General features: G+C 35.8%; 2 protein-coding genes across 2 annotated transcripts; one reads left to right on the top strand and one right to left on the bottom strand.

Moving 5' to 3' along the window:
* The first annotated feature begins 3,598 nt into the window (after positions 1-3,598).
* Positions 3,599-7,545, top strand: LOC109090761 (heat shock protein 67B1-like). Its single transcript, XM_042723523.1, has 4 exons — positions 3,599-4,375; positions 5,350-5,413; positions 5,928-6,048; positions 6,923-7,545. The coding sequence occupies exons 1-4, from the start codon at positions 3,991-3,993 to the stop codon at positions 7,457-7,459; spliced, it is 1,107 nt and encodes a 368-aa protein (XP_042579457.1). The 5' UTR covers positions 3,599-3,990; the 3' UTR covers positions 7,460-7,545.
* A 714-nt stretch (positions 7,546-8,259) lies between these two features.
* Positions 8,260-16,985, bottom strand: LOC109090760 (heat shock protein b8). Its single transcript, XM_019104600.2, has 3 exons — positions 16,335-16,985; positions 13,201-13,264; positions 8,260-9,545 (listed from the first exon to the last, which is right to left on the bottom strand). The coding sequence occupies exons 1-3, from the start codon at positions 16,702-16,704 to the stop codon at positions 9,350-9,352; spliced, it is 630 nt and encodes a 209-aa protein (XP_018960145.1). The 5' UTR covers positions 16,705-16,985; the 3' UTR covers positions 8,260-9,349.
* Positions 16,986-17,668: the final 683 nt, after the last annotated feature.

Raw genomic sequence — 17,668 nt, 5'->3', positions numbered from 1 at the left:
TAAAAGAGAGGATGGATCAAGGAAAGATTATGGACCACAAGACCAGAGCCCCGGGGACTCCAAATGAGACACTCCATTGCAGCAACATTGATTTCTTTTAGAGAGTATATGATCATGTTCATTCTCTATTGTTGAATCAGTATGTTTTTATAAATAAATGATTCATTGATAAAATATATGAGACTCTGCAGTGTGACTGTGAAAAGAAAAAAAATGGACAGACTTTAAAATATATTTGAAAGCTCACAAATAGTTGTATAACACAACAATCAAAGTAAAAACTAAAAATCCTAAAATGCACCTACTGTACATCGCATAACAATTTTGCATTTTTTCCACATTTTCCATAATTTTGTTTCGCAAATGTGCAAATGTGATATTGGCTTTATGCAACAGTTTATTAAACCAGTCAAGTGACTTACATTTTAGGCACAATGTGGTCTGTTTTGGCTGTATTTTGTCAATGAAAATAGTTCTCAGAGGAGAACTGATGCGCATCCTATAAATGTAGCACTGGTGTTCAAGTGCTTCTTTATTAATATATGAATCGAGTCAGTGATTCAACCCCCCATTCATGGATAGTCACTTACTGTAGTTCATTACTGAATCAATTATTTGTTCAAATGAATCGATTCACTCTACATTTAATCATTTAATCACTAACTAGAATCTTTTCAGTTTTTCACATTTCATATTTCTGTATTCAAGATCTTATAATTAAAACATTAATCTCATAACCTTTATGCATTTGTTTTTTTGCCACCTCTGCAGTGCAAAGATGGATTTTGTTGATACTGATTTCATTTGAATTTGAACTTATTGTCTTATTTTACTTTTTTTTTTTCATGTAAGATTTTTCATAAAAGATGACATAAATTTAAAGAATAGAAAAATACCCATAAAAAGGTTAAAATAAATAAAAACATTTGTTTTTAATTTGCAAAATAAGTAAGTGCATAGCTTTGGATTGATAGAATTATTTATGCAAACTACTTTCAAGAGGGCAACTTTACTGAATTACTTTTAATTATGAGTATCCCGCCTAACTAAAGCAGCTTACCTCACACTACACTATTTAAGTAATACTTGAAAAAGTTCATGCTTTAAAAAAACAAAAAAACAAAAAAAAAACAGTATCTTACGATACTCCCTCTATAATACATCGAAATCCCCTTTAGGCAAATACAAACGTGCATATGTTCGCTTCATTGCTTCTGAGAAATGAGCACACAGGTGGCAAATAAAAGCACACCACAGGAGCACAAAGGACATTTGTTTAGTCTATCCTTGGAGAAGCCTCACGCTACCCTGTTTCGACGCAAAAGGAATGTGTTATGCGATTATGCGACTAGAATATTAAACAGACCATCTGGGAGAATAGTTTTAAGAGCACTGAAACAGTTTCAAAAAACTTGGTGGAAATATTAAATAGTACTTACAATTGCATAACAGCATTCCTTATGTTACTGTTGCCATGCTACCTAATAACAATTCTCTCCCTGTCACTTTAAATACTGAGAACACACAAAAGCAACCTGCCCGTGCATGCCTAAACATATAATGATAATAAATGGAAAGCTCATAGCTCTGGCATTCATTTGATATTGTAAATTCCCATAATGCGTTAGGCTCTGTGCAGATCTATAGCTGTTGAAGGCATGTGGTTATAGGAAATGATGACATTGCTGAGGCCCACTTCACAGGAGTAATTGTGTTTCAAACGACAGCCTCTGCGTCTCATTCTTTACATCAGTGTGGGTTATGTAAAGCCACTGGGAGGAACACAGAGCCGTGCTGAACTCCTCAGAAAGACTGGAGAGTATCCTTCAGTGTTAAAGCCTACAAGCCTCTTTGGAACAGGCTGTCTCAGCACAAGAGAAAAGAAGTGCAAAGTGGGAAAAGGTGATGCCCTTATCACAGGTGATGCTGTCAGTGTCATTAATTTGCTCTGTGTCCATGTCCATTAAGAGTGATACTTTAGTTCAAGGATCAAGACGTGTGTATGGCCTGCGGAGGTGAAGAGAGCTTGGACAGTGTGCCATGGGCGAAAAAGTCCACACTAATCACATCAGAGTCAAAAAGGACAGTACAGTAGTTAAGTTTAAACAAAGGCTCAGCTAACAGGGAATGTTCTCTGAACTTATAAACACACATTATTTCAGAAATGTTAGTAGAACATTTATTCTGTTATAAAGTCAACTGGTATTTAATAACATTCTCAGAATGTTAGCTCAAAGACTTCATTTATACATGTTTTTTTGTGAAACATTTTTGTTGGACGTTGCTTTAGAAAACATTCTCCAAATGATAAAATTAAATGTTCTCTTAATTTTTTTCTCTAATGTTCACATACGCAATAAAAAATTAAAAATATTTTTTTGAACATTCTGAGAACATTCAGAATTTAGAAAAATCATGTTAAAATGTGAACATCAAACATTATGCATCAGGCTTTTGATGTTTTAATCATCATTGTATTACAATGTATTATATGTTTTGCCCTCCACACACACACACACACACACAAAACTACTACAGATATTTGATCATAAGGCTAAGCATTTAAATATTAAATATTGTATATAGAGTAACAACTGATATTTATATGCATTTCTGTAAGTAGTCTGCTATTCTGTAATAAAGATCTTATTGATTTATATTACAAAATATCAGAATTTCATCTTACTTTAAATGGCCATATCAAGATCAGCAACTGCACCAAATTGCATATTTTTGCTTAGTTTGGGCCTCTGAATAAAACCTTTGTTTTTTTTTCCTCCTTGAATATGAACTCAAATATTATATTCAACCATCAACCACATTAAATAAATAAATATATATATTTTCTGAAGGATCATGTAACACTGAAGACTGGTGATGGTAATGATGGTAATGATGCTGAAAAAATTCAACTTCATCATCACAAGAACAAATGACATTTTAAAATATATTGCAATAGAAAATTGTTATTTTAAATTGTAATAATATTTCACAATATAACAGTTTTTACTGTATTTAATCAAATATATGCAGCCTTTAATATTAATAAAATCTTACCAACCTCAAACATTTTAACAGCAGTTCAGATATATTCAGGCATATAAAAGCAGCAGCAGTCTTCAACATAAAGTCTCGCAGTGCAAACTCAGCCTAATGTTGGCCGCTTGGTCTCCAGAGGTTACAAGATGATTAAAAAACCAGCCTGAACCTGTCCAGCCCACGGTATTTGAAGCCATGCTGGATAGCACAGTTGTGCATCAGATATTGTACGTTTAAAATAACAAGCATCTTTATAGTAACACTTAGTGAAATAATATTCGATGATATACATTTTTAATCATATTGCACACCAGGTACAGACTCCCGAAATACAGCATATTTAATAGAACCTGAACACAACAATAAAGTGTTGAGCAAACATAATTGTGCAGCAGCTGAAATTAATAACGGTGAGTTGGCTGCACTGGGCCCATTAAAGAAAGTCCCCTGTGCACTCTTTCATTCAGATTCCAGGAAATAAAGTTAACAAGCACTTAGACGCCTTCACAACCTCTATATAGACACCTCAACACTTTCTACATCACCATTAACGATCAGTTCAATAAAAAGCTCTTTGCCTGTCAAAGGCTATGCAGGACTTCACTCAGGCTGTTCGTTCTCATCAAATAGCTATTTGTTGCTTTCCTTTTAGATCTATAAATATACTTAATTAGCATCTCCCATAGAGTCCCTCCACCCTTCCAGCAGCAGATTGAACCTAGCCATCACTTTGTTCCTACATTCTCCTCTGGAAACGTCATGGTTAGTGCTTAGTAAGTGTTAAAACACAAGGACGCTTTATAAACAGCGTCTACGATGTCTGCCGCTCACATTTGGGGTTGCTTTTATTGCGCAGTTGTCTCGTTTCCCGTACAGCTAGTGCTTCTTTAGTTGTACTGTGGCTGGCCCTTCCAAATCTTTTTCTTCCTTTCACGCTTCGATTTTCTCACTATGGCGGATGCTATCAAGTCGCAATCCAAGCCTCAATATTGTCATGATGTATCTTGGAATCCCCTGAGCTACAGATGGCCCAGCGTAATCTTTAACCAACATTACGGCCTGCCTCCGTTATTGGACCCTCAAGACCTCAGCTGGATGGAAGGCATCTTCAGAAGGCTGGGGACGTCGTCTTGGCCTGGGTACCTGCGCACATCCATGTTCACTCCCTTTGCTCCAGCCCCAGGACTGCGCATGTCTAAGCTGCGGAGGGAGATGAGTGGAGGGGTGTCAGAAGTGGTTGGTGAGATGTGCAAGTGGAAAATTAGCTTGGATGTCAATCACTTCGCTCCCTCGGAGATCACTGTCAAAATACAGGATGGACTTTTAGTAGTTGCAGGTATGGGTGACAAAGACTACTATAAAGATATATACTGTGTGTATATATATATATATATATATATATATATATATATACACAAAACCAGTCATAAGGGTCATTTTTCGAAACTGAGATTTATACACAATCATGTATCTTAATAAATGAGACCCTGGACCACAAAACCAGTCATAAGGGTCATTTTTCGAAACTGAGATTTATACATCATCTGGTAGCTGAATAAATAAGCTTTCCATAGATGAATTTCTTATCATTAGGACAGTATTTGGCTGAGATATAACTATTTGAAAATCTGGAATCTGAGGGAACAAAAACAAATTCTAATATTGAGGAAATCCCCTTTAAAGTTGTCCAGATGAAGTTCTTAGCATTGCATGTTAATAATCTAAAATTAAGATTTAAAACATAAAAGAAAATAAAATTTTTAGAAAAATACAAAGTACATAATCTTTACTTAATATTGTAATGATTTTTGGCATAAAAGAAAAATCTATAATTTTGACCCATACAATGCTAAAAATATACCTGTGCTACTTAAGACTGATTTTGTGTCACAGGGTCAAATATATATATATATATACATATATATACAGATGCAAAAGGCTCTAAGTGCCGTCTGAAATTTTAATCTAAATTGAGCACTTTTTATCAGGCTCCTATGTTTAGTTTCAGTGATTTTACTCTAATGGCAATGTACAGGTCCTTTTCTGTGCAATTAAAGTCAAAGAACTGAACATAAATATAGGAGCCTGATAAAAATGCTCATTTTAGAAGAAAATTTCAAATGGCACTTAGAAGCTTTTGCATCTGAACTCTTCATATATATTTTTGTATTTAATGTCAGCTACCAAATGACACTATTTATTTATTTTTTGAAAGTTCCATTTTTAATATTTTAAAAAAAATCACAAATGCTCTTCTTTGAGCTAAAGTTATTAATCTCTCAGTTTTGTGTTTACAACTTTGATCTGTAGGAAAGCATGAGGAAAGAGAAGATGAGCATGGCTACATTGCTAGATGTTTCACAAGAAAATACATGTAAGTGTTAACAAGCACATTCAAACGTACGTCAAAAATACAGTAAAAACAGTGATATTGTGAAATATTATTACGTTGTTAAATAACTGTTCAAATGTAATTCATGGATGTGATGGGAAAGCTGAATTTTCAGCATCATGACTCCAGTCTTCAGTGTCACATGATCTTCAGAAATCATTCTAATATGCTGATTTGCGGCTCAAGAAAAATATGTTATTATTATCAATGTTGTAAAATAATTAAAACAGTTGTGCTGCTTGATATTTTCGGAAAAAAACAATTCAGAATTCTTTGATGCATAAAAATGATGTTAAAAAGCAGAAGTTATTTGAAATTTGATTAATTTAATGTGTTCTTACTGAATAAAAGTAATCTTTTTTTTTTTTTTTAATCCTTTGAATGGTGGACTAAAGGTCTATTTTATTCTGTTTTAGCACAGTGTGTGAAATTTTCACAAAGCTGCTGATCAATAAAAACAAATTAACAGATTTTTTTTTTCTCACCGCTGCCTAAGACTTCCAGGTGGTGTTGAAGCTGAAAGTCTCCAGTCCTTTCTGTCCGCTGATGGGACTCTTACAGTGGAAGCAACATCACCCAGCATCCCCCTCCCCGCTGATGTCAATATCCCCATCCAGGTATTGATTAGTTCTGACAGCTGTTTAATCTGTAATCATACAGTCTGAACATTTTCACTCACTGAAGCTCAAAATTAGGCACTGAGTGTTCTGGGTGGCATGCATTGCACTTGTTTATAATATATCACCATTATATTTAAGTGGTGCTTTCTGTCATTCATTGTGAAATGGCACCATTATTATCATTATTGAAAACTTTTCTTAGTAAATCCAACGGGTAAACACTACCCATCCTTCCACAGGTGCATAATTGGTTTTGTATAAAAGCTAGACACCGCAGGTAGAGTAACTGTCTCCCAGAAGCTGAAATATTAGCCAGTCTATTGGCAAAAGGCTGACAGCAATTTAAGTTTGCAGGGGAAACTAGAGTGCAATACAGGCATGGAAGAAAATGACTTCTCAAAACCTATTATTTCAATTATTTTGTTGTGTTATATTATTGCATAGGATGTGGCCACTCGAATGAACTTCTCTTGCTTTAGAAATGCCAGATATTGTTTACCCGTTGCATGCATTTTTCAGCCAATTTATTAAGGCATTCAAAACAAGATGTTTTTTTTTAATTAAAGCAAAAAGGATTTCAATAAATAATTAGAGGTATACGATTCTACAATGCCCCGTAAACGTCAAATGCCAAATTTAAAGTGAGTTCATAAATTAATCACCCAGCAATTCCAATTACCAGGCTCATCATTGTTCTAATAACCAACAAAGAGATTAAATGCAAGCTTATTTCCCCGCAGGGGACATATGGCCTTTCTTCACAACCCAGAAAATTAATCATTTTTGTGTACACTGACCCTGGCATTTTAGGATCTTGATGTGGCATTTAAGCTCTTGACTTCATTTAAAGACTGTTTTGCGTTTGTCACAGGTGGAGGAAACCGTTGGAGGAAAACAACAAGATGAGCCTCAAACCGGCGTTGAAGCCAAGGCCAAAGCAGAATCATTTGAAGGAGAAACTCCTGAACCCTCTGTCTCAACTGAGCATCCTGAAGGTGGACAGGTTACCGAACCAGACCAGCAGACTGTATCTGATGTAGATCCATCTAGAGACCCAAAACCCCAGTCAAACTCAGAAGCTGCGGCGGTTACCACTGAGTCTGGAAGAGAGGGGGTCGGTGATCCCAGAGAGGAGGACAAAGAAGCTGCTTTTCAAGAGGCAACTGAGGGCACCGAGCGAGATGGAGAGGAGTCCGCAGACAAGCCTCAGGCTCCAGAGACTCCAGACACCATCACCTCCGAGCAAGAAGAGCAGGCAGAGGTCACGCAGCCTCGAGAACTGGAGGGTGAAGAGGGATATACAGACCCTGCTGTGACAGAAGATGAGCAATCAACCTTCGGGCAAACCCAAGAGGTGTTCACCCCTCAGCAGGTGCTCCAAAAGGAGATGGATGTAGACAAAATGTAGGCTACATCAACATCCCAGCTCTTTCCTTAGCCTTCGAATTTACTGTAACATGCATCTTAGCACTAATAAAGACCTGAGCAAGATTGTGTGAAGCTTCTTGTTGTGCTTTCAATAACACGAGTGATTAATCAGCAGAAGCTGAGAAATGTTTCTAACTAAAGGTGACAGACGTAGATTGTCATTGTGGCACCTAGTTGACTTCTTGTGCTTGCAGATCATTTTATATGATTTTTTTTTAATGCAGTGAATATGGTTGCACATTACATCCCTCGAGTTCTAGTAAATATTGTGTAATTCTCATCTAACTCGGCTGGTTATATTTGTGATTCATTAACCTCAAACCCTGAAAATTATACAACGCGTGAGCACAGATCGATTTGAGGAGAAAAATCCAATGGGCAAAAACATCAGTTAATCAGCAGTGGAGTACCGTCTTCTTCAATATTTTCTCTCCACATCCTCGTCGAGGAGATTGAAAGCGAGCCAAAGCGTTCAGAATAATCTCCACACTAATCTGTCACCCAATTACAGCCACCGTGCAAAGACAACTCCCATGGAGTCGCTTCCATAAGCACACAGCCAATCTGCCAAGCGAACACCCAGATGTGATAGAGGACAGAGGATTGTGAGACAGAGAGAAACCAGGGAAAGCGTGATGCTTGATTTATTACTCGACAGCATAAGGAGGTTATATACGTGGGATAAGCAAACAGGTGTAAAGCTGTAGGAGAAATAACATCCGTAATGCAGCTCATTTATTAACTTTACAGATTTGCAGAGAGGAGTAATAAATAAAAGGCTTGCTTTCATAAATGTAATTTATTATAAAAATGCATAGCATACATCTCTACACAAAAGGAAGAAGAAGAAAAAAAACACACAAACATAAGAAAAGAAGAAGAGACAATACAGCCTTTGAGAAAGAGCTCCAGCACTAACTCCCAGTTCTCTGAGAACACCGTATAAATAACCCAACATGACAAATACTCAGATGAGCACTTCCATATGAACTCAAGAGGCCAAAACAAGTTTGGGTTTACATGAGGGACAGAAAGTCCAAAACATACTCTGCACAAGTATGTGAACACAAACTGTAGCTACGCAAGCTTCTCTCAAAGTAATTTATGCTGCAATACAAGCATGCATTGCATTCCCAGTGTTGTCCTCTATTTGATTAAAAAATGACAAAGCAACAGTTTAAGGAGAATCTTAACTTAGAACTCAAGCTAGAAAATGAGTCAAATGTTATTTAAATCTCTTGTTGTTGCAAACCTGTATGAGCTTCTTCTACGGAACACAAGAATATATTTTAAAATGTTTGAAGGACGCTTTTTTTGTTGTTCATACAGTGAAACTCAAAGAGGTTTAAAATAACATTGGATCATGTTGACACTTATAGTATGGACAAAACATTTTTTGTGTTCCATAGAGGAAATAAAGTCATTCATGTTTGGAACAACGTGGACGAGTAAATGATGAGTTAATTTTTGGGTGAACTATCCCTTTAAATTACTGACATTTGAAGGAAGCTTTATCGCCCCCTTGAGGGGCAAGACTTGCCATTATATTGTTTAACCATGCATTTGCATTTATGTACTTGCGTTTATGGCCGTACACTCTTTATTACAGAAATTCGTCTGGCCTCATCTCATTTCGAACCTTTCTCTTATTACTCGACTGGTAGCTCTATCACGTTCATTTTTCTTCACTGACGTAGTAACTGAAAGCTTCTGGTATTTGATCCAACCATGTACCATGTAGAGTAACATTTGATTTATGGACTACTCACTAGCAGATTAAGGACTTTTGATTTAAGTAAATTTATGAAACTGATAAAACTAGATTTTGGCACTGGCTTGGAACAAATACCAAGGGCATGTAAGCTCGCGTTCACTCCCTGGCTGCATAGACTTCGGCTGAAGCCATGCTGGGCTCCTGAGGTCTGGCCTCGGGTTCTTCCATGGGTTCTGCGGGCATTTCGTTGCTGTAGAGGTAGTACGGAGGGGTTTGCCGGGCTTCAATGATGAGAACCCCTTCTGGAGACAGAGAGGCGAACACAGTGAGAGGGTCCACATCGGATGGGATTCTGTGAAAGAAGAAAGAGTAGAACGATTCCAGAAGGGGTTTTTCACAGCAATGCCATAAAAGAACAATTTTGGGTTCCTCAGAGAACCTTTCAGTAAGCAGTTCTTAAAAGAACCCTTTTTTACTTAGGGTGAAGAACCTTAAATATTCTAAAGAACCTTTGTGCAATGAAGATACATCTCTTTGATACAGACTGAACCAGATTCTGGTTTAGGCCATTATAAATTGGCACTGTACTGAAAGCTAATATGACCACAAAAGCAGTCTTAAGTCGCTGGGGTATATTTGTAGCAATAGCCAACAAATACATTGTATGGGTCAAAATTATATTTATTTTTCTTTTATGCCAAAAATCATTAGGATATAGATATTCCATGAATATATTTTGTAAATTTCCTACCGTAAATATATTAAAACGTAATTTTTGATTAGTAATATGCATGGCTAAGAACTTAATTTGGACAACTTTAAAGGCAATTTTCTCAATATTTTGATTTTTTTGCACCCTCAGATTCCAGATTTTCAAATAGTTGTCTCTCAACCAAATATTGTCCTCCTAACACACCATACATCAATGGAAAGCTTATTCAGCTTTTAGATGATGTATGAATCTCAATCTCAAAAAAATGACCATTATGACTGGTTTTGTGTTCCATGGTCACATATCTACTGTAAATGCATACCATAATGTTTCACATTAAAAAGCTCTTTTGGATTGTACTCTGCAGATGAAGCTTTAAAAATTACAATCTGACAAAGCTTAGTTAAATATTAACAACTACACAGTATTGCCTGAACATAACAAAACATAACCAAGACTATTTGAGTTTTAACTCAAGTCAAGAGTTGATATTAACCCAGAATTGTGCAAATTGCTCAAACTATCCCCAATGTGTTCTCAGTATATTCTCATTTTGGTTTAATTTCCAACAAACTTCATTTTCTGTGTGGCAGCTTGTGGCTAGAAGATAATTCCCAATGCATTTCGTGGTTTTCATTTAAATGTTCTGCCTGCCATCACTTGCAATGAGAGAAAGAGAGAGAGAAAGTGAGCGAGTCCTGCTCCCTCCAGGTGCTGGGCTCAGAAATAGAGTCTGCTGCCAATTATTACAAATCGCCTCCTGATGCAAAGTTTATCACCAGAAATTTCCATCTACACACTTGTCTAATCATCCGGCAGGCAGACTGACTGCAGCGTTTTTAATGAGAGGAGTTCTTACTGTCTGCTTGAATTGTGATGCCTTTAAGCCTGGATTGCCATAAATTCATATCTGCTCTACAGAGAAAGGGTGGAACTTGTTTTGAACATGAATGGATGGTGATATCATACAAAGTCACTTCCTGCTGATCTTCTGCTGCAAAAGTCTAGAAGTGGGGGAACTTTTAGGTCCGCTTTAGAGATTTGAGAGGCGAATGCTGTGTTTGGGTAATGCTAGATAAAATAATTGTTCTTAATGCAGTGTATGGAAATAAATGCATTTCCATGGTCAGCAATACATTACTAAATGCACTGCAAAAGTCAACATCTAAACCTTCCTTGCAATGCTTTTCATAGTCAGAAACTCCACACATAGAGAAAAAAGAAACCCTCACTCGCAATTATTTATAGAGTTTGACTTTAACTAATGATGAGATGCTTTACTCTAACAAGCATAAAAATATACAAAACACACAAAACCTGATCCTTTTTAATTTTTTTCCTCACATGAATAATTAAGCATGTTTAATATATTATCATTGTCAAAAAATTGGGGGGCTGGAAAAAAAGTGTTCACTGAATACCGCCGTTCAAAAGTTTGGAGTCTGTAAGATTTTTTAATGTAAGTGAAAAGTCTTTTATGTGCAACAAGGATGAATTGATTTAATCAAAAATACAGTAAACAGTAATATTGTGAAATGTTATTACAAATTATTATTTATTATATACAATAAATTTTATTTGTATTTATTTATTTTTTTAATGTCATTTATTCCAGTGATGGTAAAGCTCATTTTTCAGCATCATTACTCCATGTGCTGCTTAATATTTTTGAGCAAACCACGATACATTTTTCCTCAGAATTTTTTGATAAATAGAAAGTTTAGAAAAACAGCACTTATTTGAAATAGAAATCTTTTGTAAAACTATGCCTTTACTGAAACTTTTGATCAATTTAATGTGCCCTTACTGAATAAAAGTATTATTATTATTTTTTTTTTAAATCGTACTACTCCAAAATATTTTAAATGGTACTTCATGCAAAACTACATTAAATACTACTTACAGTAATTTTGGTCTTATGCTGTTTGGATCAGGGTTTTACACCTATGGTGCCTAGTTAGAGCTCACTAGGGTTTAGAACAGAGCCACTGTCATGTTTCATTGTTGTTTTTTAATCTCTGCCTTTAGAGAGAGAGTTACAGAGATACAGAGACAAAGAGAGAGAGACAGAGAGACTCTGAGCTTTGTCTGTCATCAACACCAAATAAGGCTGGAAGGTTCCATGCTTGTTGCCAAGCTTCTGTGGAGTTTATATAAACCTTATCATGTAGCTTCAGTGGCCATTCAGCACAGCAATGCTGCAGCCGTCCTGCGCTGTGACTCCGACACAAAGACTGTGATTTCATTCAGTACTGAAAGCTATCAGTAAAAACGATCAATTTAATTAAGAAATGTATTATTCTACCCAATACTTATGCGTAACTATATCTTCAATGAGAGTCCTGTGTTCTTAGCTCAGCAGAATGCTAATGTTCAACACTGTCGGAAAGTCTCTAACATGTTCTGTAAACATCAGATCAAATACGCAGTTTAGACTGAAAGTAGAAGAAGGACCTACATTAGTAAGTTTGGGTTCAGTAAGTTCAAATATGTTTTAAAATATAATTTATTTCTGTGATGCAAAGCAGTATTTCAGCATCATTACTCCAGTCTTCAGTGTCACATGATCTTCAGAAATCATTCTAATATGCTGATTTGCTGCTCAAGATTCTTATTATCACCAATATTATAATATATCATATTATATTATGCTGCTCCCTTTTGTTATTATTATCAATGCTGCTTAATATTTTTGTGAAACCGTGATATATTTAAGATTCTTTGTAAACAGAAATACAGAGATAAACATTTTTAAAGAAATATCTTTACTGTAACTTTTGATCAATTTAATGCATCCACGTTACTCTTAAATAATAATAATAAAAAAAAAAAACTTTCTGTACCCCAAACTTTTGAATGATAGTGTATATCTCTTGTGTTAGAATACTGAAATAGTGCTGCATTTGTTCGTTAATTGAATTCTTTTTCTATCTTAGAATCTCTTTCTTGGTCTCTGACAGAGAAACAGCATGGTGACAAAAAAAGAAAAAAGAAAAAAAAATCAAATCGCTATGTCGCTTAATTACTGCAGACATCAGAGCCACATGATATGATAGTCTTACCCTAACAATATTATCCCCTAACCTATATTATCTCCTAACTTTGATTCTTTTCCATAAAAACAAGAAAAAAGAAGAGAGGAGGAAGGCAGAAGGAGTGGGGAGGCTGGAGGAGTGGGGATGCTTTGTGTAGCTTTAATAACTCCGAGTGACGTTCCTCGGGAAGTTGCTTCATCATTCTAGAAGGTTCCGAATCGGAAGCCTCCGGAAACTTTTGATACAATCATGATACTTACTGAATTTTCTTTGTGAAGTTTTTGGTAACGATTCCGCCCTCGTCTTGCATTTCCTCATGCTTCCCTGGTGAAAAGACATGAAGGCAGATGTTAATCAATATGACCATACAACACTTCTGACATTCTGCAGTTATCAGCTTTTAAATAAGAGGTTTAGAGGATTGCTTTTTTTAAATTTTGCTTTAAATTACATCAATACAGACAGGTATCTTGAAGTCGATCCCAGCACTGGTTGCTCATGAAAAGCTATAATGTTCGGCACAGAAGTGTAACCTTTACCACACTGACATTAAATTAGACTCGAACTAAGACTTTCTGTCCATATAAAGCTTTATTATTGTTGAAGTCCCTTCCCGTTTTACAGTCATTTTGAAGGCAACAGTATACTTTGTGCTACTTCAAATCGAGACGGCCTGTTTAAAAGCCTCTTGGCTTCATTCTCTGCAGCTGTTGGTCACTAAATGCCAGTCATGCCACACTGTGTCTCGCCGCGGCCTACTTATCTACAGTAACTGGCTCTTTAGAGAACACTATGAGCACAAACACATTTGATTGATTGCCCTCCTGTCAATATGCTCATACTCTGCAGCTAATATAATTTTAGCTGACAGTTTAACATGCGTATGAATGAAAGGACATTTTGAGAGCAACATTTCTCAATGTAAATAAATGAATATATATATATATATATATATATATATATATATATATATATATATATATATATATATATATATATATATATAATATATATTATATATATATATATATATATATACACTGTATATATATATGGAAGCTTTTTTCTGCCACATTTTTTTTTATATCTTAGAATTGCATGTTATCACAAGTCACAAGACTTTTGATCACTTTCAGACTTTTTTCCTCATAATTCTGAGTTTACATTTCACAGTTGTGACTTTTTCTTGGATTTCTATATCTCGCAGTTTTGATTTTTTTCTCATAATTGCAAGTTTACATCTCACAATTGCAAGTTATAAACTCGTCATTGCGAGTTTATATGTCACAATTCTGACTTTTTTCCTCATAAATGTTTACATCTCACAATTTTTAATTCTTTCACAACATTTTGAGTTTATATCTTGCAATTCTGACTTTTTTACTCACAATTCTTATATACAGGTACATCTCACAATTGTGACTTTGTTTTGGAATACTAGCTTACATTTTACAATTCTGGCTTCTTTCTCTGAATTTTAGAGTATATCTCACAATTCCGACTTTTTTCCTCATAATTGCTAGTTTATATTTTAGAACTGCAAGTTAGAAACTTGTAATTGTGATTTGTCGCAATTCTGAGTTTTTTCCCCCCTCCGAATTCTGTTTTGACATCTAACAGTTGTGACTTTTTTCACAGTTGTGAGAAGTAACCTCAGAATTTGGAAGAAAAAAGTCAGAATTGCAAGATGTAAACTATGTATCAATTAGGAAAAAAAAAAAACTCAGAATTGCTGGTTTATAATTTGCAATCACAATTTTGAAAAAAAAAGTCTGAATTATGGGATGTAAACTCCCAGCTGTGAGAGTAAAACTCAGTTGTGAGGTAAAAACATATTTAGACATGTCTGTGGCATATGTTTGACAATGCTTTTCTTCAGGACAAAGTTAAACTTAATGTTTTGCCGATTTTCAAGGTGTTCCAAAACTGGTCACCAGAATCTGAGGTCTGTGAAAAGGCCGTCTGTAAAACAGAGCGTAGGGTAGTTCACTTTGATATCTGTGTGTGACACTTTTAGAAAGAGGTTGTGTGACGTTGAGTCCTCCTCACACTGTGACTGAGTGACCCAGCTGGCATACAAGCACAGTGTTTCTAAAAATCCCAGCGCACCAGGCCTTTGCTCTCTCCTGAACTCTGAACTTCTGTCCTGCCGTCACAGTCAACTAATATAAAGTATTTCTGGAGCAGACAGCAACTGCCCTTTGCTCTTTCCGCTTTATAAGTTTTACTAAAGAACTTTAGTCATTAAAGAGAAGAAAGCAAGGGAAGGCGTGCAGTGTGGGACTCTCTATTTAAGGTCTAATTCAGTGTGTTTATGTGAGCGATCCTCAAGGGATCTCAGCAGGTGGCTGATTACAAGAGATTTGCTGGTAATGTGCAAGTCATGCCAAAGGCCTTCCATTCTCAAACCACAGCCCAGAGACACAGCTACAGTGATGTATGGAATAAGAATATGAAGCATTTTTGAAAACCTGGTGGGATTTTCTTTTACTTTTTATATTTAATTAATGTTTGGGGGAAGTGAAAGAAAAGTTGCATATAAAATAAAGTAAAATAAAATTTCATTTTTTATTTTAATTGTTGTGTTGATGATATCATTTAAAGTGATAATTTGTATTAAATTAGAAAAACTAATCAGAAAAGTAAAACTCATACTGAAGGAGTTGTGTGCTCTGTGCAAACAAACAAACAAATAAATAAGTGAATACTTTTCTAAATTACAAAAATAAAACCCATACTAAAAGAGTTGTGTACTTTGCAAATAAATAAATAAAAAACAAAAAAACAAAAAAAAAAAAAAAAAAAAACAAAGAGAACATAGAAAAATAAAAAAACATACTAAAGGAGTTTTTATGCTTAATGCAAATAAATAAATAAATACTTGTGGGCAATTTTTTTTTTTTGTTTATAAATAAACGTGGCAATAAACATTTCATATCATGTCATAATCAGTTTTTTGGTTGTATTGTATATAACATTCCATGTTATTCCATTATTTATTATTATAGGATGTAAAATATGTGACCCTGGACCACAAAATAGTCACAAGGGTCAAACTGACACATCTTATCCTTTCCATTTCCATTAAATGGCTTTTCACTGATGTATGGTTTGTTAGGACAGGACAATATTTGGCCAAGATACATCTATTTGAAAATCTGGAATCTGAGGGTTTACAGTAGGAAATTTACAAAATATCTTCATGGAACATGATCTTTACAATACACCGTAATGATTTTTGGCATAAGAGAAAAATGAATAATTTTGACCCATACAATGTAATTTTGGCTATTGCTTCAAATATACACCAGTGACTTAAGACTGCTTTTGTGGTCCAGGGTCACATATGTTAGCAATTACCCATCCTTCTCAAAGTTCAGATGTGTTTTCTCACCTGACACCTCTACAAAACCGTCTTTAGTTTTGACATTAAGCTCCTCAGGTCTGAAGCTGTGCACGTTCACGCACACTTTCCACGGCTCGTCTGGGTTGGTCAGGGGAGCGCTGGATCGGCGCGGACCCTCGCTGTATCTGGCGCTGAAGCCCCGCGGGAAGCCTGTGCGCAACTGGCCCGTCCACGGCGCGTCAAGGCGGGTGCTCAGTCGAGGTCGTGCCCAGCCGGGCCAGTCCATAGATAACTCGTCATGAAAAGGTGGCAATCCAAAGTCATCGTCCATAAATCGAGATGCGAGCGACTGTTCACCAAACGGATCCCTTGGAATCCTCTGCCGTGTGCCCATAGTGTAGTAATCCCCTTCTGCCATGGTGAAACTGGGAAAAAAGTGACTTTAGAGAACTTTTCTTGTTCAAAACCTCGCGTTCCTGTCAGAAGTCCGAAATTAATCAATTATCAAAAAGAGCGTAGTTTGAAAAAGTCTCCAGGCGCGTAATTACGCACCAAAGTTTACCGTAATACTGCGCTCATGTACGAGTTCTAGAAGTTTACTGACGATGTAAGCTCTTTCCACTGGTTTATATGTGATTTACCGGTCAACAAAGTCCAGAAAGTGCTCGGCGGCACACGACAGCTGACTGAAGACCCTCCCTTTCCAAGTTTAGACCCCAGGCTGTGACTGGCTCCACCGGACAGCGACTGGTCCAATCTCACCCTCCCCCAAATGACTCATGCACTTCATTATAGAAAACTGCTCACTCCTCAAGGCCAGAGAGGAGTCACACACTCATATGAAGAACACTAATAATGTTCTAAACACGAAATGTGACGAAATGCAACAGAGGCATGCGGTATCTGCTTCTCCTTCTTCAGATGAGTCATTGCATATGTCATGAAGAGTAAAGCTGAAAGATGAGCAAGAAAAACATGCAACAAGTTATATTTCAGGATGTCTTCCAGTATGCATTGACCCAAAAGCCTCATTTTAAATGTAACTTCAAATATCAAACCAAATGATAATTGTTTGATCAAAATATAGCACTTTTCTGACAGAAAAAATAATAATAATACAAATATATATATATAAACTGCATAAAATTTCAACTTCCACATTTGTTTATGTTACTGCTGCTATTATTATGTAGTTAAAGGTTACTGTACTATTGTTTTGCACATAAGTTAATATTGCACATTCGCACACACATAGTCTACATATATTTACATAGACTATATTTCTACTTCTGCAACATAGTTGTACTTTTATTATCTTTGTGTGTTTTTACATAGTTTGCACTTGTCTTGGCATTCACTGTGGACAGCAAAGAAAGAATTCA

The sequence above is a fragment of the Cyprinus carpio genome, chromosome B5, assembly GCF_018340385.1.
Source record: "Cyprinus carpio isolate SPL01 chromosome B5, ASM1834038v1, whole genome shotgun sequence".
Classification (NCBI taxonomy): domain Eukaryota; kingdom Metazoa; phylum Chordata; class Actinopteri; order Cypriniformes; family Cyprinidae; genus Cyprinus; species Cyprinus carpio.
Note: the sequence above shows the minus strand (reverse complement) of the source record. Positions and strands in the feature narration are given on the sequence as shown.